Source organism: Phyllostomus hastatus, unplaced genomic scaffold (genome assembly GCF_019186645.2).
Source record: "Phyllostomus hastatus isolate PE091 unplaced genomic scaffold, TTU_PhHast_1.1 phas_scaffold_78, whole genome shotgun sequence".
NCBI classification, from domain to species: domain Eukaryota; kingdom Metazoa; phylum Chordata; class Mammalia; order Chiroptera; family Phyllostomidae; genus Phyllostomus; species Phyllostomus hastatus.
The window spans coordinates 116,166,898-116,188,762 of record NW_025334041.1 but is presented as its reverse complement, the minus strand read 5'-3'; the positions used below and the strand labels follow the sequence as shown (position 1 = coordinate 116,188,762).

Genomic DNA, 21,865 nt, shown 5'->3' with positions numbered 1-21,865 from the left:
AATTAACTAACTGAATTATATTTTTTTCCCCAAGTGACTAGAATTGGTCTATGCTAAAGAAAGAAATACAACACCATACCATTATTTTAGTTGGAAGAGCCGCACCAAAAATTATGACAAAAAAATTTTAGAGCTATAAGAAAATCTGGTGGCTTTTTGTTGTTATTGTTAATGATTTCTTACTAAAAATTCAAGTCGAATTGCTTAGAGTACTAAAAAAGCATAGCAGTAGTGTAAGGTCTGCAATGATTTGAAAAACTTTAGAACATGCTTCAGCGTTTCCTCATTAGCAGACCACTGCCTATCGAACACGATCTTTGAAGGGAAGGACTACATCTATGCTCTTTTACCAATCTTGAATATACATTATAGTAATGACACTAAGTGATGCCACACACACAAAAACAAACTATATGTCATTTAAAAAGTTAACTTTAAAATATGGTTCTGATATCTGTGATAAAAAAATCACATAAATATGCAAAATATAAAATACATCCTAACATATTTTTATGTAAGAGCTGAAGTTTACCACTTTTAACATAAAAATTCTGAGATGAATTAATAAAAACAATTTTCATATATACCACAGAGCAATAAGTTTAAATCAGACTATTTTGAGTTGTGTAGCCCTTTATTAGCAACTAAAATAGAAGGTATCTGTTGTACAACACGGGTAGTAATGGACTATAACTGGAGAATTATTATATTCTAATACAGATCATTTATAAATGCAATTTCTTTATTAAAAAGCTTCCACCTTTTTTGTTTGTGTACAATTTGCAAAACTATTCTGAAAGCGGAATATATGTGCACAAGTCTGCAAAGAGTGCAAGTTTAGGATATGATAAATGCTTTACAAGTTACTTTCAAAAAAAATGCCACAACTGGGCCATTACATTGCCATCTTTTTTGATCAAAACATTTGATGCCAGCCTTCCTTCCACTGCCCTAAACTATAAAGCATTTTTTAATGAGTTGAAATTAAGGAAGGACTACACCTACTAGAAAAGAAGAGAAGAAAGTTCTATTAGTTTGAGGTTTCAGAATCCCCCCAAACCAGGACCAGGATCTTGGTGAGGGCTGGGCTGGGACCCCGAACAGAGAATGAGCATGTGCAGGTGGCATCCCTGAGGACTCAGAGCTTCAGTGGACCGTGAGTGCTCCAGCTGCATAACTCACTGAACTGTCTTGCCAGTTTCTACACTGGCTTGACTGGGCATAATTCAAAAAGGAAAAGCTCATATTCATTCCATTCTTCTGGAGCTCTGTGATAGCCTGGGAAAAGAAAAATTTGGTTAAAACAGACATCATAGGTTGGGTGGGTGGGCTGGATTGGGAGTAAAAGGGAGAAAACTGTACTTGAACAATGATTAAAATTAAACAAAAAAAACCAGACATCATAGAAAAAAATGAGCCGTCTTTGAATGAGCTGGTGGCTTAACTATTCCCATTTCACAGCTGAAGCCTAGGTCTCTTTCACTCTTCACTTGTTTCTTGAATTTCTCATTACCTCATATTAAATAGGAATAAATGAGAATTTACTTAATTCTATCAAAGAAGTTCTCCTAACATAGCTTCTAGATAATATCAGTCACCTTCCACCCCTACCTGTCCTTATATTTAGTAAGGCCACTTAAAAAAAACCAAATAACTCATAGAATCTTTCTCTCTATTCTCTAAACTAAACCTTAGCTACTTCTACTACCTTGCGATGTTGTAGTCTTTTCCTTGTCTGACTCAGCCTAAGTTTGAAATGTATATAAATTAAGTTTCAAGAAGTATACCAGGATTTTTACTTTAATTTTTTATTGGTTCATTTATTATATAAAATATGATTTGATTCAATTCAGATTATTAGTGTAGCTTATTCTAGTTTAAATTTCAGAAATTAGTTTAAGCCCTTAACAGGCTTTTCTTCCAATTAGTCTATACTGAGTTAGAGAAAACCCTCAGTAAAAATCATAACGCACTGTCTTTCACATCACATTAAATTAGCACTGACTGGACTTCCACACCCTACTCTAGACTATTTTAGACCACCTTACTTTCTTCATGATGTCTCTGCCTTTCCAAACAATGAGCCCACTGTGACTTTCTCCTCCCATTCCTGAGTATAACTTTCTCCATTCTTAAAAAGTCTTGTATTTTCTTTCAGAAAATCCATACTGTTTTATTAGTGGAAAAATTAATGTTATTATCTTTTTCAAAAGCCAGCTAACCAAGACTTCTGCCTATTACCACCATTCCTTAAATGAACTGTTTTTCTTATAAAGAGAAAAACATATACATGTCACATATCTTGCTTTATTATACATATCTAAAGTTCAAGATCAAAACCTTCCATTTATTTTTATAGAGTCTAGGACACTAAATAAAAACCAAGGAATCAATAAGAGCATATCTCCTGAAAGGTTGCTTTGGTTTATATTTATAAAGAGCATACTGGAATTGGCTGAGGATATAGAGAAAATGGGTTTGTATTCTAAATAACTTTCTGTATTTAAAGGAAAGTACTGGCCTGACTTCCTGTGATAAATAACTGTATTCAAGTAACCAAAACAATGGAAATTCAAAGTCTCTTAAATGTACTAGAAAGAAAATTGACTATATGTACTTAAAACCAATGCTAATAAGGTATCACAGATGCCTTAAGATATTTAAGATATTTTAAAACATCATAGGATCAAATGTTAGAAATCAAGTCTTAGTGGATTGAGTGCAGGCCTGCCAACCAAGGCATTGCCAGTTCGATTCCCAGTCAGGGCACATGCCTGGGTTGTAGGCCAGGTCCCCAGGCGGGAGTACATGAGAGGCAACCACATATTGATGTTTCTTTCCCTCTCTTTCTCTTTCCATTCTCCTCTCTCTAAAAATAAATAAAGTCTTCAAAAAAAATCATGTCTTCCAAAAGATACTCACATTTAATAACACTCCAATGGGATGTCTTCCACATATAGTATTATGGTATTTCTTCAAGTAATTGCTAAAAGATACAGGGTCTAATTGTTCTATAATACTCATACCCTAGAAAGAGCGAGAGAGAGAGAGAGAGAGAGAGAGAGAGAGAGAGAACAGAAATGAAAGAAAAAGGACACAATTTATTACTTCCCATTACTTAGAGCTAAACACCATAACTTTTCAATTAGAAATAAGTATATGAAATGCATTAAAAAAACCTTGTGAAATACCAGACTCATTCCTTCAAAGCTCATCTCATTATAGTCAACTCTCAATAATATGTATATTTTATTAACAGAAAACTTTTCATTTCCAACTTAGTTTTCCCTGACTTCCTTGTGGGTTTCTACACCACCTTCACTAGTTTTTACTGAGCTCATAATCCTCAAACATTTCACAATTTTATATTTTTCTTGTATGAATATGTTTACAAAAGTAAATCTATTGTGAAAATTTTCATTGGAATCTAAAGTTAAATTTGATATATGCCTTTTTTTATATACACTGTATTTCTCCTACCAATGGCATAAATAATCAAGAGTTTATTGTAATTTAACTATTTTCATAACTATACTTAAATATTAACAGTGTGCAAGACATTTTAAATTATCAGTAATTATGTGGGTTTGCAATAAAAAAGATACTACAAACTAAAAACAGTTTACACATTTTTAAATTAATTTTCAGCCCATATAAGATTAATAAAAGATTGAACAAAATAGGTCTTTCATGAACAACTTAAAAAAACATTTATCTCTTTACTACTTTAAACAAGAATACTTTATCTTCCAGAGATTTGTTCAGAATCACAATTTTTAGACTGCCATTAAAACAACCACTACGACTTGGACACTTCCTTACACTAAACTCCCTGCTCTGCTGAAAATGAACTCAAACAATGTACTCATGATATATTAACACAGAGCAACTTTAACTCATCTGAATCGGGCAAATAAAGTAATGATTCTCACTCATTCATACAGCAATGACCTTACCTTGTTTTCTTATTCTGGTAAAATAATTTACATTTGTTCTCAATATACTGGGTTAATATCCTCTGGGATAAATGTAAATGGTAGTTTAACTAGGGAATTGACTAATATATTGTGTAGTTTTTAAATTATATTCAACATGTTTTAACAAAACAAGCAATGTGTAAAAGCACCCAGAGAACTCAGATGAACAATCATCTGAAAAATGACAGTAATCAATAGATGACACATAAATATTGCTGTGGCAGTATCAAAATTTAAATAAACTTTTTTCAGAATATTCAAGTTCTTCATAAACACCATCACATTCTTTTACAAATATATCTAAAAGACAGGTATATACATGTATAACCAACATTTGATGGCTCCCACATCAATTAGCCACCCTCAGACTTTTCTGCAACCAGTGCTGCTTTCCCTGCCAACTTGACTACGAGGCTTCCACACCAACAGTCTCCACGGACATTTGCTGTAAGCCCAGAGACACACGAGCTAACTTAAAAGTTAACCCTAAGGCCCTGACCACTGGGGCTGCATTGGCTGGGTGTTGTCCAGCAAACCAAAACGGGCCTGGTCCCGGATTGGGGTGCATGCAGGAGGCAACTGATCCATGTTTCTCTCACACATCAGTGCTTCCCTCCCTCACTTTCTCCCTCCCTTTCCCTCTCACTAAAAACAAATAAATAAAGTCTTTTTTAAAAAGTTATACCTAAGATAAACAATTAGTATTATAATTCTGGTACAAAGAAAATCACATATTTCTAAGTCAAGAATAATACAGAAATGAATTAATAAATCTCTTCCAAAAATACAGATAATCAAGCTATGACTACCTAAACATTAAAAAAAACAGACATTAAAAAAGGGATAAAAACTTCAAAATTTCTAATCCTAGGCTCTTTCTCATTGATTACTCTGCTTGATAAAGTAAAACAAGACATACTAATAATTCTTTCAATAATCTCTTTAAATAATATGGTATACATATTATTATATGAGAACTTTTAATGCTCTTGGATGAATTCTGAGAGTTTACTTAAATAGAATCCCATTCACTAATAAATTATGTGACATTGAGGTTCTAATGTATGTATTAATGTCAAAAGCTCAAAGCACATTTCTGAACTTATCAAATTTATATGTTGAAATGAGGAATTCAAAGAGAAGGAAACTAACGATCCCACTTTAGAAGAGAAATAATTTAAAGCAACTGACCAAGAACTTTCATATAGAAAGATATAAAGTTATAAATGCAGAGAAGACACTACTAAATAAAGTGTTCAAAATGAAGAGATAGTGGTTAAATTACAACAATAAAAAATTGTGAGGAGAATATGAAGGATTAAAGTTAAAATTTTAATTCCCTAAAGTGAGTTATATACCTACCAGGGCAAGAATCAATTTCACTACACTCAATTCTCTGAAGACTATGATAGTTAAGAGTTATGCCTTTTTATAAAGGAGAAAAGTTTAAGGTGTTACACTGAAAAATTCATGAAGTACACAAACAACAGTAGTAATGGTAATAAAACTGCAAAATGGGACATCCATTAACTAATAAAGAACACTGGCAAATATGCTTTTGTATATATTTATGTTTTGATGCTAACAATTTTGAAATAACATCACCAAAATTCAAAAATAATGAAAAGTAAAATGCTTCTCAAATATGCTTAATTAATTTTTCTATATCTTAAAATACTGGAAGACACCATCAGTGAATCTAAGATCCAGGCAATGGGAAGCTTCACAGAGCCTGCATACTGAGTATTTGTTCCTACGAGCTTCACCTAATATGAAGCAGTGAAGCAAGTCACTTATCCATTCAACTCTAAAATACAAATTGGACTGGATTTATAAGGAATTTAGTAGCTTAGGCAAGAAATCCTCAGACTGAAAACTAACTCTTTACCTTGAGGGGGACAAGGGCGGAGGGAATGGAGCTATCACTGTGCTCACAAGTAATGGGTAAAAGCTTGCAACATCAAATCCCAGTGGCGATCCTAACGAAAGGGGCAGTTCTAACCATCAGAACTGCAAATTCAGGACTCTGGAAAAATAACAAATCTCTCCCCCTTTTAAAATGTTTATATAGAATAAAATATTTAAATTTTAATTTTAAATACCATCACCAAGAAAAAAATCTCCCTCTGAAATAAACACCAAAGAATAGCAAAACTTTTTTAGAGGCTTTTCAGAAATAAAAACTGGAATCATGTCTTTTAACTATGAACACATAATTACCATATTTTTCAGATTATAAGACACTTTTTTACATTTTTTGCTTCAAAATCCCCCCCCCCCCCCACATTTTCCTCCTCTAAAACCTAGGTGCGTCTGGGGTCTGCACTATAAGACACGCCTAGGTTTTAGAGGAGGAAAATAGGCAGAAAATTTTTGAAGCAAAAAATGTGGTTAAAAAAAAAGTGTCTTTTAGTCCAAAAAAATGCGATAATCACCACATTATCAAATCAGTAGGACTTAATTTTTTTAAGCAAAGATAGACATTTATGTTGGAGAGATGGGTACACCTTTAGGGAAGAAACATTCTGGTCTCTGTAAGAGGCATCAAAATAAAATCTTAGAGTGAAAGAAATTTTATGGGGAAAAAATCACCCTAAAGATAGCAATGCTAAGAAGCAATGTACTATCTTAAAGATGATATATAGTTATCTTAAATCATTGTCCAAAATAGCTATTTGGATGATGTTTTAAAAGTACAGCAGTGAAAACTATTAAAGAAACTATTGGTCTACATTCAAGAGAAAGAAGTATGAGTAGACAAAGATGAAAAATTTCACTTTCAAAAGAGCAGAAGAAGGGAAGATATGTAATTGAAGGTCAAATAAAATGAAGTGACTACTAATAAATGAAGAAAGTAAAAAAGTTATAAGGATGACTACAATGACATTTTTCAGATTCTCTCTGCTAAATCATAATTTGCCAATGTCCATATTGAAACTTTGGTCTACATCAAAAGTGGTACAGAAAAAGTAACATATGATTCATGTAATATATATATATATATATATATATATATATATATATATATATATATATAAAAATATAGCTAATGTTTCAAGTGTTGATCCAAAAAGTTAGCAAAATCACTGTCTTAAAATATGCTCTGGTTTCTTTACTGTAATTACTGAAATTACAAAGTACTAATTACCAAAAAACATGGTCAGTACCTGACTGACCACGACTTTTGGGATCTACATCTCCTATAACTAGTTACCTTCTCTCTCCCCCATCCATCATTTGGAAAATACAATTAGTTTTCTCATATATTACTTTTATTTCTTTATGTGTTTTTTTTTCCACATAATTAATTTACAAGATATTCAAGTGCTAGAGGTATTAACATTTTGTAATAAAAACAACTCTTTTTCTTTTGCTTTTAGAACCTGGAAATACTTACATTTATTTTCTAGCTTTTTAATAACTACATTTAGTAAGACTTTTCTGATAACAAAAATAACCAAAACTGAATAAACACACAAATTTTGAACAGGTTAAATCTAAAATTTTATACTTAAAAATTTCTTTTCACTCTATCAAACTTTCCAAATGTATAATTATTATAATTAGAATTATTCATGTTTTTATAATACTTATACAGAGAACCATCATACTATATTTGCTCTAAAAGACTATACATAGAAACTAAGATATTGGTTCTCAAATGAGTAAGATTATTTATAACATATAACACAAACTGACACCTTAAAAAAGGAATACAGAGAAGAATATTTACCATTTGGTTATATAAATCAATTAAGAAAACACATTATATAAGAGTCTGCCTAGCCCTGGCTGGTGTAGCTCAGTGGATTGAGCGCCCGCCCGCGAACCAAGAGGTCTCTGACTCGATTCCCAGTCAGGTCTGGGTTGCAGGCCGGGTCCCCAATTAAGGGTGTGTAAGAGGCAACAGATCAGTGCTTCTCTCCCTCTCCTTCTCTCTCCTTTCCCCTCTCTCAAAAAGTAAATAAATCTTAAAAAAAAAAAAGTCTGCCTGACAGTGAGTCAGGCATATGAACATACATACATTATGAGTATATAAACAGAGCTAATCATTCTTAATCCATTTATTCTAATTCCCAGAATTGACTTATGACTTAAATTAACAACACACTAATAAAAGAACAGAACACTTATGAGCCATTTAAAAATTCTATAAATAAATAAATGTTTTAATTAATGGACCACAAAAGTCAACTCCAAGTCAAATGTTGTATCAAATATTAAAATCAAGTCCTGGCTGGTGTGGCTCAGTGGACTGAGGGCCAGCCTGAGAACCAAAGGGTCGCCAGTCGGATTCCCAGTCAGGGCACATGCCTGTGTTACAGGCCAGGTCCCCTGTCGGGGGTGTGCTAGAGGCAACCACACATTGATGTTTCTCTCCTTCTCTTTCTCCCTCCTTTCCCCTTTCTATAAATAAATAATAAAATCTTTAAATAAATAAAGTCAAGTATATTAACATGAAGCAAATGCTTGATACTTATTCAGAAATTGTATTTCAAGCTTTTTAAATAAATTTTTTAATGTTATATTCTGGTAACTTTGGACAGCTGAAGTAAGGTAAATCAGATGCAGATTTAGAAGTCACCTAAAGCTCACCAGTTCGACTTATGCTTTTTGAAATTTCAAAGACTTAGCTAGCAGAAAAGGCAACATTTTCAAGCAAAGTTAGGAGAATCATGTTAATGGTAATGATACTCACTTTTGCTGTGCCTCAAAGTGAAATGTCTAGACCAAGGTCTATCTAACTAATCATATACATCAAGAGAGACAAATAAAACTAGCCCTCAATATAAACTAACAATCAACACAGAGTTAGCAGAAAGGCTAAAAGAATTGTTAAGTATGGATGTTATATGTACCACAAATATAAAATAACAAAGAATATGAAAGTATTTAAATGTGAACACAATTCTAGAGAATTCCAAAGGATTCTATTATGTTCACTCACTTAAGAAGAACATGTAAGTCAATGTTTTGAGGAAAACATCTTCCTTATGCTAAAAGCATCATTCACTGATTTACAAATTCCTACATTTGAAAAATTAAATGTTGCCTGACTAAAGTTCGCAACTGATTTAAATAGCTAAATACTGGAGAAAACAAGGACATTTTGTTCTTCTTCAACAGATCAGGAAACACAGTGGTAAAAACTTACCTACAAACTAGTTAAGGAGTAAAGATTTTGGGACTGTTTCCAAACTACGAAAGGGGATCTCCAGGGGTGGGCATGAGCAAGCCGATTTTGAAAAAGTTCCACAGACTTTTCAGTTGTAAAAACAGACTGATGATTAATGATTACTACAGCAGCCAATCTCATCTCTGCCCTGGCTTTCATTACCATCTACCCTTTCTCCCTAAACCACTGCCAATGCCCACTGTTACTACTCCTGACACTGCTGTAGAACCTACTCTTTACACCAGCCAGAGTAACCTTTACAATAATGTATATTACATCATCTCATGGCCCACTGCACTTACATAAATTTCTTACCCTGGGATATAAAGCCCTGCATTATCTGATTCCTGCCTCTCTCTTTTATCACAACTTGTGCCATTCTTATCCTTAACTACTACACTCCTGCAACACTGGCCCATTTTTTCCCTTCTAACACACCAGCATCTTTCCCATCTTAAGGTCTTTACACTGGCAGCTCCTTCCATCTAGAAGGTCCTCCCTCTGACCACTACTTGGTTTGTTGTTCCTCAACATTTACATCTCAGTTTAATGTTCTTCTTCAAGGAAGTCTTTCTCCAATCAGCCTTGAATCATTAACTATCTCGAAACCCTTTTAATATTTTCTGTACAGTGCACACCACTTTTTGCAACTAACATACTCTTACCTTTTTTTAAACAATGCGTGTCTCCCTCCCATTAGAGTAAACTTTCTATGAGATCATGTCTGCTTGTTTACTGCCACATCTCCACCAGCACCTCTGCTGTAAGTGCACTAAAAGATAACTCCCAAGCCAATGTACTTTGGTATTATAAAGAAAAACATTTTAAAAATAATCTTGTTTTAAAATTAGGTGGTGTCCTGACTGGCTTAGACATCATCTTGCAAACCCAAGGGCTGCAGGTTCAATTCCTGTTAGGGCACATGCCTGGGTTGTGGGCCAGGTTCCCAGGGGGCGGGGGGGCTGGCATGTGAGAAGTAACTGATCAATGTCTCTCTTACATATCAATGTTTCTCTCCTTCTTTCTCCTTCTCTTCCTATCTCTCTATAAACAAATAAAGAAAGAAATGAAGAAATGAAAGAAGAAAGAAATCAATCTTAAAAAAATAACTGGCAAAATGAAAATCCAAATGCCTACTTGATTGACATCTTCACTTGGATATCTTAAAGGGAACAGGAAATATTCCCTAATAGAATTTATGATCTCTTTACCTCCTAAAAAATGTGGGCCTATCTTTTTGTGTTTCTGACCTAAGTGAACAGCAACACCCTAGCAGTAGCATAAATAAGATATTTGGGAGCCATCCTTGATAATTTCTTCTCCAAGTCCTATCATAAATTTGTCTTTTAAATATACTGAATATATCCACTCTGTCCCTCTCTTCTACCATCACTTCCCCATCCACTTTCTAAATTACCATTTCTCACCTGAATTACCCAACTAATCTCTTCACTTCTCTGGCATCCCCCCTCTCATTTGCTCCACTGCAGCTCAGTGATCTGTTCAAATACGACCTAATTTATCACTTGCCTATTTAACATTCTTTAAATAGTCTGTTCTAGATCCTCTAGTATCATTTCTCACCACTCCCCCATCCATTCTTCCATTGATTCATTCAACAATATATACATTGAATACCCACTGACAGACTGATATAAAATGGACAAAGATGCTGATCTCATGAATCTTATAATCTAATAGAGGAAGTTATCACCAACAAATACTAAGTCACAGTCACACAGTAATAAGTACTAAGATGAAGAAAAACACAGTGTAAGTTCATAGAACAATTGTTCACCATAGGGGCACAATGAAAAATTGGCCCCAATGAAAACGTGGCCACGTTTTTGGATTGTTCCAATAATGAGAAGATGAAATTGGGGGATTTAGTTGGCGAACTCCAGGGATGCTGACTGTCCTGCAGTAGAGGCCAGTCCCACACACAAAGTACTGTTCTCATCCACAACACTTTCACACATCCATGTAGGTGAAAAACCTGCTTGTAATTATCTACCTCCTAATTCCATTTCATATACAAACATAAAGGAGTTTTATACGATTCTAATACATAGGTTTCCCAGGAATGGAATTACCTTATAAAGTAAAGATGACTGTATACTGTGTTTAGTTTACAACTTTACTAAGAATTGATCACCATTTGAAAAATCAATTCACTCAGTAATGCAACTTAGTCAGAAATACAAAATGACTGTGTACGTTCCCATTTGCAGTGCTACCTTAATGATACTATGTGTATAAGCATCTAACTATTTCATTATGTCTTTACTAATAAAAACTGTGCCTGGGTATATACATTATTAAATATATATTAATTTGTTATAAATTACTTTCATTTCATGTCTTTCTCATTAACCTGAGGGTATTTAATTATGTATGTTGGAAAGTCATATGCAGTAATTCATTCATTTAAAAAATATTTACTGAGCACCTACTTATGTTCAAATCATTATTCTAAGCATTTCAGATACACTAGTGAAAAAAAAAATCCTGACTAACATAACTGTAATAAATAAGTCAAATTTTTAGTTTGTTAGAAGAGAAAGCAGAGCCAGGTAATGTGGGTTGGGAATGCTGAATGGGTTGAGCACATAGGATGCAAAATTAAACAGGGTGGTCAGTAGGCCTCACTGGGAAGGTGAAAGCTGAGCAAAGCCATAAGGTAAGCGAGACAGTCAAGTGCAAAAAGGGGTAAAGCTTTAAGCTCGGCACTCATATGGCATTTCTGAGGAACAGTAAGGAGACCATTGCATCCACACCACCTCCTAAATACTTCTTACATCTCTATATTGTAGTAACTTCTTTTTAAGTCTGTTCAAAGACTAGACTGTAAGCTTCACTAAGTCAGAGGCCATATTTTCTCTTTTTAATATCATCAATACTGCACAGAGTGCCAGATACACAGTAGACACCCATTAAGCATTTGCTGTATGAAGAAAATAAGTGATGAATGAACCAGAAAAGTTTTCTGAGGCAACTGATAACCAAACCTCAAAAAAAATATTAGAACTAGAAATCAGAAAAGAATTAAATGACTGAAATGACAATGTAATTAAACCAAAAGAAAAGTCAGTAAACTCAAATCTAGACAAAATCCCAAAGGTAAAAAATATTAGGCCATAATTGTTAAAGTAACAAGATGAATTTAAATATAATAAAATCTCGTAAGTAACTTACTCATTCTGTCTCTTAATAAAATGTACTATGCAATATAATCTATCTATAAGATCAGACCCAGATTTCTTCCTAAAATGTTTTATCTACTTTAGACTAAATATTCTTGTACTAAAACATATGCATAAAGCTTTTTTAACACAGTGGTAAAGTTGATTTTAACAAATCACAGACTTAAATGCTGACAGACAATTTAGAGACCAACTACTCCAATTCTCTCATTTTAGGGATGACAAGTTGAGGACGAGAGAATTCAAAGGATCTGTCCAAGATCACAGCAAGTTAGTGATATACCTGCTAGGTTTAACATTCTGTTTATGAGTAGATACCAAAATAACTTACAGGACTTTTTAAATACTAAAGAAGTACTATCACTACCATACTACTTCAAGGAAAATGACAGAATCACTGTCTACTATATTCCTGGGCCAGGTAAAAATAAAATCATTTTAAAATTCAATATTTAAAGTAAGAAACTGAAATTCTACTTAAGAAAAAAACTATATGGCCAAAAATAGAATTAAGTAATAAAATAAACCAAAAATTTGCTCTGGTTATTTCTGCTTAACAGTAAGTACTGGCATTAGTACCCTGTTGTCCCTAAAACTAACATACTCCCCCAAATAGTATCTAAAGTCCATATCTATTTATTATTAAGTAGTATCATTAACCAAATAAAATGAAGATGGAGGAAATTTCTAGTAATAGAACAGGGATAATTTTTATAATCAATATTCTTATGATTACAAACTATATTTTGCACATTTAAAGATAAAGAATTATGTCCATTGTATATTTCACCATATTAAGTCTTGAATCACTAATCTGAAATTAAAGAAATCTTAGAGCATTAAAACCCCACACCTGAAAGACTTACCATTTTATCTAGATGTTCAATGGATCTATAAATCTCCCCCTGGGATTCATCATAGTAACTGTAACGGAACCTCTGACCTTGAAACAAATATCATGTACAAAATAAAATAGGGAAAAATTAGAAGCTAAAAAGAAAGCAAGCGCTTACCAAATAACTTCAGTTCCCAAGGAAGGCAAAGCACAGCTTAAGCCTCTGAGAGAATCATTCCCAAAAGCCCTTGTATATAAAAATAAAAGGCATATTTGGGAAGATAATAAAGAAATGATATATCACCAGTGTTTTATGATGTTAAAACTATTTCAAATTATAAAACTTTATAGACACAAGCAATACAAAAGACTAAAGAAACAAAAACAGCTTAAAAGTTAGAAGCATTGTTAAATATATCAGTCTACAATGAAAAGTAAACCCAAAGAATATGATGCAAGAAAATTTGGTTTAAGGGAACTGTCTCAGTGTAACAAGTCAACGAAAGCTTAGCTTTTGCTTACAAACGCAAAGATTTGATCTCTATTATAGAAAAAAATGTGTAGATCAGAGATATATGTGGTTTCTGTGATTTTCATGACTTCAAAAAATTTCATCTCATTTTCGCAAAACTTTCTACTTGGAGCAATATCAATACAAGTGCCTTAACAGGATTCACAAAAGAATACAATAAACAGTCCTACTCTGACAATAAAATCTCAGTGAGGGTACAAGCACAGAACATTCAATATCTAGCTGTTCTCCAAACAGAGGGTAAACTAGAAGAGGCCCAAAAAGAAGACAGAAAACAAAATACTGAGGAAATAAATTTTTCTTCATATTGAAGTCATAGAAAAAACAAAAGAAACATATTATAGACCTATATAACTAATTGTGGATTGTTATTATACCAATTATGGTGCATCTAAACCTTTTTTCCAGCAACATCTTTATTTCCAAGAACTCACTACTTTTATATTTCCTTATTTGAAAAGATTCACCAAAATGCATTTCTAAAGGTATTACAGCACACCAGTCATGCTGTGTGCACACACTGTGTCTTGCGGTTACATTTTTAGAGTAAGCTCACATATTCAATTATTATCCTCACACTTTGCTAAAAAATACCATCTTATAAATAACGAGCAGTGCAAAGTTATAAAGCCCTTTTGATGTCTTTTTGGAAAAACCAGACATCACAGTTCTTAAAACTTCAGTTACCTGCTGATGCTGGTTATCTTTGATGGTCACCTTTCTACAATATACATATTTCCTTAACTGTCACATTTTAAATTTTCATATACATTACTATGTAGCACTACTCAATGTGGCAGTTCTTATTTCCCCCCAAGAGCCATTATTAAATCAATATTGAATCTTACAGGGTATCCTAGAATCAAGCAAGATGTTCTGAGACAATTATCTGCATTCTAAATATAAAAACCTCTTCTGCAAACACTGAGACCCAGTATAGTCCTTGCACTAAAATAATTCTTAAGCAGTGACAGTTCAGCACTCAATGTCCCTATATTAAATAATTCATTAGACATTTTCTTTCAAAATTTAAGATTAAGTATAGATTTGTTTGTCTTTAAAGGATATATGTACTTCCTTCTACTTAGTAATAGAAAAATATACAAGTCACCCCATTTTTCCTATTTGCCAGGTAACTGTCAGTAGGCTCAAAGACAAATCTGAAGTCTGTCACAATAATTCATTGATTCAAACAGTCATTAACTTTTACTTCAATTTCTAATTCTTTTGATAAAGCTGCCCAAAATGTTTGAAGGAACAATTGCATGAATAATCTTAGACGAGGAAATTCTGACTCAATGTCACTGAAGTAAGAGTAATATCCTTGTAAGAAATCAAAATGAACATTCTTTGAACCTGACCTGCTTCAGGTATATACTAACGCATTTTTTGCTCTTTCTTCTGGAGATAGCTGTTACTTTTAACTGTCAATAATCCCTGTGACCAGGAAATAACTGTCTTTTCTGAAAACTACTCTTGGGCGCAAAGAAAAATACTTGTACTTTGTGATCACCATTTGCAACTCAAAAGTCTGTTTTGTTTATCTCCAATTTCAGAACTACTACTGTTTCAAAGAGTTGAAGGTGGCCAAACCTGCCTTCATCCTAAGTGAAATGGGTAACTATATTTTAAAATGTTGTCTTGCTCATATGGATCATTTTAGAGTAAGCTGCACTTAAAAACTACTTCTGAAGTAAAAGTACATAGAATGTTTGAAACCTAAAAATGCTAAATCAACATGTAACTTAAGACAAAATACACAGCAAATCAATGAGTCAATAGTTCAGAGAACTGAGTAGAAATATTTGATGAGCTCTAAAGAATCTATCTGTTAAGAAGCTAAATTCACACTACGTATAGCTACTACACTGAAAAAAAAATCTAATTTATACCAGCTCAAACTGTCTCAAAATTTTTAAAAATTGCACAGATATTTTAAAATTATTCCAGTAATTTATTCTGGTCAACACACATACAGAAAGCATCTAATTTAAAACGAATAACTGCCATCATCGCAGCCTGTGGGTGTGTGTGCACGCACTAATATGCACTCGATTTTAGATTTGAATTTGAGTTCAAAAGATCTTGTTTCTAATTACTAAAAAAATAAGTTTACCAAGATTTTACTTAATAAGAAATAAAAGAAATGGCAATAATATCACAATGCTCTAATCATAAATGTACCTTTAAATATTTATTGCTAATTTATAATATATTACCATTTCATGTACCTCATGTGCAGACATAGTTTGTTTTACAATAAATATTTCTAACATTCACTAAAGCTTACCCACCTACACTGAACAAAAAATACAGTTGCCTATGCACCTGGAGAACTGGACTTGTGTACTTTTACAAGTATGAATAAAGCATATCACATAGTAAGAGAAAATTACTTACCTGAAACTTATCCTTTCAGAAGGTACACTGGGAAAATGGATTCTCTGAGCCCCTGTTTCAACTCCAAGTATGAGCTTTCTAGCTTTAAGAGCCATTGAGGCTGCCCCTAGGGGCAGCACAAGCTTTGAACTCCCCTAGTGAGTATGTCAGTAGTTTCTTCAGGTGCCTTCCCTCAGTTCTTTTCAAATTCAAATGATGAGAGAAAAAATAACCCAAGAAAAAAAATCCTGTAAAGTAGAAACCTTACTCTTTGAGGGAAGGAGGGTAGCTCATTTGTGAATCCATTCCAGAGCACGCTTTCTGAGAAAAAGAAATACAGGTAAGTAATTTTCCCATCTCCAAAGGTGACTGGTGATTAATGAGTGGATTCACAGAGTGTGGAGAATAAGCTCCAGGGATGTCTGTTTCACACACAACTAATGAGGACAAACATAACAATGAATGGCACAAGAACCAACACTACTTTTTAAGTACCCCGAACAAAAAGTAAAAGAATACATACACTAAATACCTCAACATTAAGCTATACACTGGATTGCGGAATTCAACGAGGAGCTTGGAAAACTAATCTAGAAAGCCCTCAAAAGATCAGTCAATAAGGCAGACTTTCAGACATTTGTCCAGTAAAAATTGCACTGTTATACATTCACTTAATCACTTTATGTTTATATGTTAAGACATTTTAAAATATTTTAGTAAAACTTAGAACCTATGAGGTAGATTGCTAAATAATTAAAACTGGGGACAGTCATAATTGAAATCACTATCAAAGAAAAATATATATTTCACAAAGGAAATATATTCTGAGCAGCATCAAATAAGGTAATCATTTTTATAAGCAAAATACTATAGCCCTTTCCTTCTGAAATCTTAGTTATAATGTAAAAGTACTAGCCTTCTCTCAAACTTTCAAAAGATCAAAAACCTAAATATGTGAAATCATTATGTATAAATATCAAAGCTAGGGTAAGATATATTTCAGGAATTAGCTAACTTATTCCTTAACCAAACTAAATATTTACAAAGTAGTAATACCCTCTCTATCCCAAGAGACTAACAAGAGAATGGAAGAAGAGTATGCATGAGTAATCACTTTTTAATACATGTTAAAATAGAAATCTGGATAAAGATATAAATATTTAGGAGGATAGTTTTTAATAGGTGGCACATATTTATGAAAAATAAATTATGTAAACCTAGACAAATATAAGTTCCTAGGTAAAAATTCAAAATTGCTAAAGTGACATAAGTAAATTTTATTCTTATTTTTTTAAAATAATGTAATTTATCATTGATATTTACCAAGTAAATTTACTGAAATTGACTTGTACTTAAAACCACCATAAAAGGAAAATTAAATGAAAGCATGAATCCACTTTTAAATAATCAGTTTCTGTTAGATCCAGTTTCACTTAGTAACTTCTTTAAAGCTAACTGAAAATTGTCACTGAAAGCTGTTAATAGTCTAAATTTGGAAACATAAATTTCAGGGAGCTCAGGAAAACACAAATACTAACAGTATATATGAAAAAGAACAAAATGAAACTTAGGAAAATAAAATAAAAATCCCACGAATTACAAAAACTGAAATAGGCCCAGAAAAAATTCTCTTATTATAGAGCCATCCTATAGAATGTAGAACTTGGTCAAGTATACAAATTATGGGGACAACCTTATTTAACCAGGATAAAACTCAAATATTAGCAGCAAATGTCCTTTCTGTTATGTCACTCTTCCTGATAGTAACAGGAAAGATGAAAAGAAGTGGGATCGTTATAAGTGTTAGCGGAGAAACATCATCCTGTTCAGCTAATAAGATAAAAGGCAAGAATTAAAGTGCAGAGTTTTTGCAAGTGAATTCAAATGAGGGGATAGTAAGAAGAGGAATACAAAATCTAGGTTCCCAACTTTCCCTTAGCTCCCCTCACCCAAGAAGAAAATGAGACTTTCTACTTTGCATCTCTCTAATACCTGCTTCAAGTCTGAATAAAGTTAAATGGGATCTGAAAGATGAACACCTTTAAAGCAAGATACACTTTAAAAGAAAAAAGGAAGTCATTCATGTAAATGGACACTGGCTAACAAAGTCAATAAGGCAAAATTCTTCCAGCTACATCTAGGTCCCCCAACTGTCTCTATCACCAAGTTTCTCACTTTGTGTCTCACAGAAGCTGGACAATACACAAAAGGAAACAATGACTAGAAGGGAAAAATGTCACTGCCAGTACTCTTAATATATTACTCAATAAAAATTAAAAAATTCCACTATATATATCTGAGTAATTTTATCAACTGTAGCATACTCCATTAATAGACTTTTCTTCAAAAAACCAGCTATTTAGAAATGTAGAATGTGTTAAGAGTCTAACAAAAAAAAATTTTAAGTCTCTTAAGTACTTGAGGAAATGAATCTTTTCTGTGGAATGACTTTGAATTCAGTGTTATCAGTACTTTAGCATAGTAAAATCAAACTGTATAGTATCTTTAAAAAAAAGAAGAAACCACTGAGTATTATCTTCATGAAAAAAGTTAGATATCTGAGATGGGAGTACAGCACTCACTAATTCAGAAAAGATGACTAACGCCACCAAAGCACAAATCTGAGAAATAAGAAACAACTTCTAAGACAGTTTAGCCCATAACTAGCCAATGATACATATTACTTCAATAGTCATGTTAAACAAAAAATAAATCTCACTTTACAAGAATAACAGTTACTATTACTACTTTAGAAAAGAGACTACCAATTTTTGAATAGCATTCTTGCAACACCTTCAACTTACCCCCAAACCTCAATCAAGCTTCCTAAGAAGAATCAGCACAATGCATTCCATACGTACAAAGTAAACACTTGATGGATATTGTTAGTGATAGTAATAGTGAAAAAAAAAAAAAAACAGCTGGAAAAGTTCTATTACTTAACTAACAAACATAAATATAAATATGCTTTAGTTATGTTTAACATTCCACGATCACCAGAAAATTGTATGTGATAATTTAAATACCAAATTTTCAAGACATTAGATCAAATGACTTAAATAATTTTCTGAGAATCTAGGTAGAATGTAAAACAAAGTTCATTTTTCTCTCAACACGATACTTAAATACTGTAGTGAGGTAGGGTCTGTTTACTCTCGAATGCAGTAATGAGGTAAAAAGGACGATGCCACAGAAAAGAACAGTGTTAAGGGTTAAGGTGTCCACTGATGTGCCACACAAGTTTATGCTGTGGTTACACGTGGTGCCAACCTAGCAAAAGGGCTGAGACACTGAAAAACTGTATCACGAGAACCAACTATTTAAATCATAGAGTGATTTAAAGTGATTCATAAGAGCCTTAAAAGTGAAGAGGGAAGGAGCAAATGCTTCATGAATTTTTAATTTCTAAAACATTATTACCAATGCAAATTTACAATACCAAAAAAAAATAGCCCTTTTTTTCAATATGACGCACCTTAATTTTTAAGATCAACTATTACTAAACTTCAAAATTCCCAAGAAACTCTTTTAAGCATCTACCTAGCCCTCAGATAGAAGTAGAGTCACACCTCGGTACTCGTCGGTTCAAAACTCATCAAACCCTGGACTCGTCACATTTTGACAAGAAGAAAATGTTTCAGCACTCTGCACTTGCTCAGGACTCATCTCACTTGCTAGAACTTGAGTGAGTCATGACGTCACCACACCAGAGACAATGCTTCATCATTTGGTAATCAGTAATCATGGGTTTTGACACTCGTCACAAGTTTTGGAACGAATTAACAAGTACCAAGGTACCACTGTAATATACTTATAACCACATAAAATAATGTCTCCCAAAGGTAGCCAATTGAATTTGTCATTAAAGACCCCTGAGAACCTCTGAGGAAGTATGGCAAAGTAGCACAGCTACCTGAATACCCTAAACAAGGGCCTTCAACCTCAGCACTACTGATATTTTGGGCAGAATAATTCTTCAATGTAGGGGCATTATTATAGGATGTTCATTGAGCAGCTTCCCTGGAATATATTCACTAGATGACAGCAGCATTCCCACTGCCCACCCACCCAGCTGTGATGACCGAACATATCTTGAGGCATTTCCAAATGCCCCCTGGAGGACAATCCACCCCAACTGAAAAATTAGTGCCTTAAATAAAAATACCATTAGGGAGGATGGTTCTCTTGAACTGAAATTTCAAGGCCACTCATAGCACAACATAAGAGAAGAAAATACCAGCCTAAATAGCTCAGGTAAATGTTGAATTAACTCTAGTAATGAATGGGTAAGAGGTAAAAAGCCAGGGCTCCCTACATCTCACTGAGGATGTTTTTCAGGCCATTCTAGCACTCCACTTTAAAATTTATGGTCTTGTGCTTTATGCTTTCTTTATATAATCAAAGAAATCTGAAGGATGAACAGTTAGTGGCACCCTTAAACCAATGAACACACGAGTCAAAGATACATCCTACAAGGAATAGTATTCAAAAATATTCTAGAACAGCAAATGAGCAAATTTTGTCCAAAGAATTAAAAAATCAAAACTTACTGAAAGAGATGCTGATAAATATCTCACTTTCTTTATGATCTATATTCACTGTGAAGCTTCCCTATTGTTTTAACTCAGAAAACAATAAAAATCACTTAGGAGTCCTTGACCTTATAAACCATTCCCAAAGAAAACATTTGCTAACTGCCAACATGTTACAATCTTTGGAAGGTAGCTTTACAATGACGGCAATCATGGGCAAAAATTAAGCATCAAAGGAATACAAGAAAGAAAAAAGACTAATTACAAAAAGAAAAATGTGGAAAAGGACTGTTATTGCACAGAGTGCTCTTCCATGTTCTAAAGAAGAAAATTTGTTTTATCCACCGAAAAATCAACTTTGGGCATCCACCACACAACTCTACCTGGAAATGGGGTTAAAAAATTTTGACTCCCACTAATATAAGTGCCTAAGCAAGGATGCCCTCACGGTGTGAATCCAATTATACCAGTCGCCTTTGGAAATGTCTCCATAATCCACTATTATAATCTCATCCTTTTTAAATGACCAAGAGACTTTTTATTCACTTTTAAACATTGCTGCTAAAAGTAAAACTTTCGAAGTGACAGAGAACTGAAAAACAGCTTAGAATGAAAAGATACCTTTAACCACAGTAATATAATAGCTACCATGATATGTTAAAATCTAGAACTTACCCCAATGGCAGAAATCAGAAGAAACCACAAAGAGATTACTAGGATCCGCTAGATATTTACTGAAGAGTTTTCCGAATTCCTGTTCTTTTGACTCACTCAGAGCTCCAACCAGTACAGGAATAATGGTAAACTCATCCTTATGGCTTAAAGAAAACAGAAAAAAAAGTCACTTAAGAAGTATAAGAATAAAAATAGTTTCCAATTTGCACTAAAAAGTGGAACATTTATTAATAGTGGTAAAGATAACACATAATATTGTTGAATTCTTAAAATATGTACATTAAATGTTTAAGGAAGACCATTTAAAATGAGAGGTACAAGAGGTACAGAATACTCAAAATATCCATTTAATTACAGAAATGTACGATACTTCCCTAGATAAACAAAACTATTTTACTACCAAGTAGAGTAAGATCACCAGACCATCACCAAGTCATGTTTTCTCAACTACCCATCAAAGCTAGAATCACCTGCCCAATCCTTCTGCAATTTAAAAAGAACATTAAACTCTTCCTCATCTATTTTAATCCCATCCTATTATTAATATACCATCATT

The 21,865-nt window shown here is 33.2% G+C and overlaps 1 protein-coding gene across 2 annotated transcripts in view; it reads right to left on the bottom strand.

Annotated features, from left to right (window-relative positions):
* Positions 1-615: 615 nt before the first annotated feature.
* MEMO1 (mediator of cell motility 1) overlaps positions 616-21,865 on the bottom strand; it is a 111,476-nt gene continuing 90,226 nt past the window's right edge. Inside the window, exons 6-9 of one of the 2 annotated variants that reach the window (XM_045827140.1) lie at positions 21,310-21,452; positions 13,223-13,299; positions 2,923-3,027; positions 616-1,278 (exon numbers count right to left, since the gene is read on the bottom strand). In XM_045827140.1, coding sequence (XP_045683096.1) covers positions 1,147-1,278; positions 2,923-3,027; positions 13,223-13,299; positions 21,310-21,452 — 457 coding nt within the window. In that variant the 3' untranslated portion in view covers positions 616-1,146. The remainder of the gene's footprint in view (positions 1,279-2,922; positions 3,028-13,222; positions 13,300-21,309; positions 21,453-21,865) is intronic. The other variant, XM_045827141.1, reaches the window with a different exon arrangement.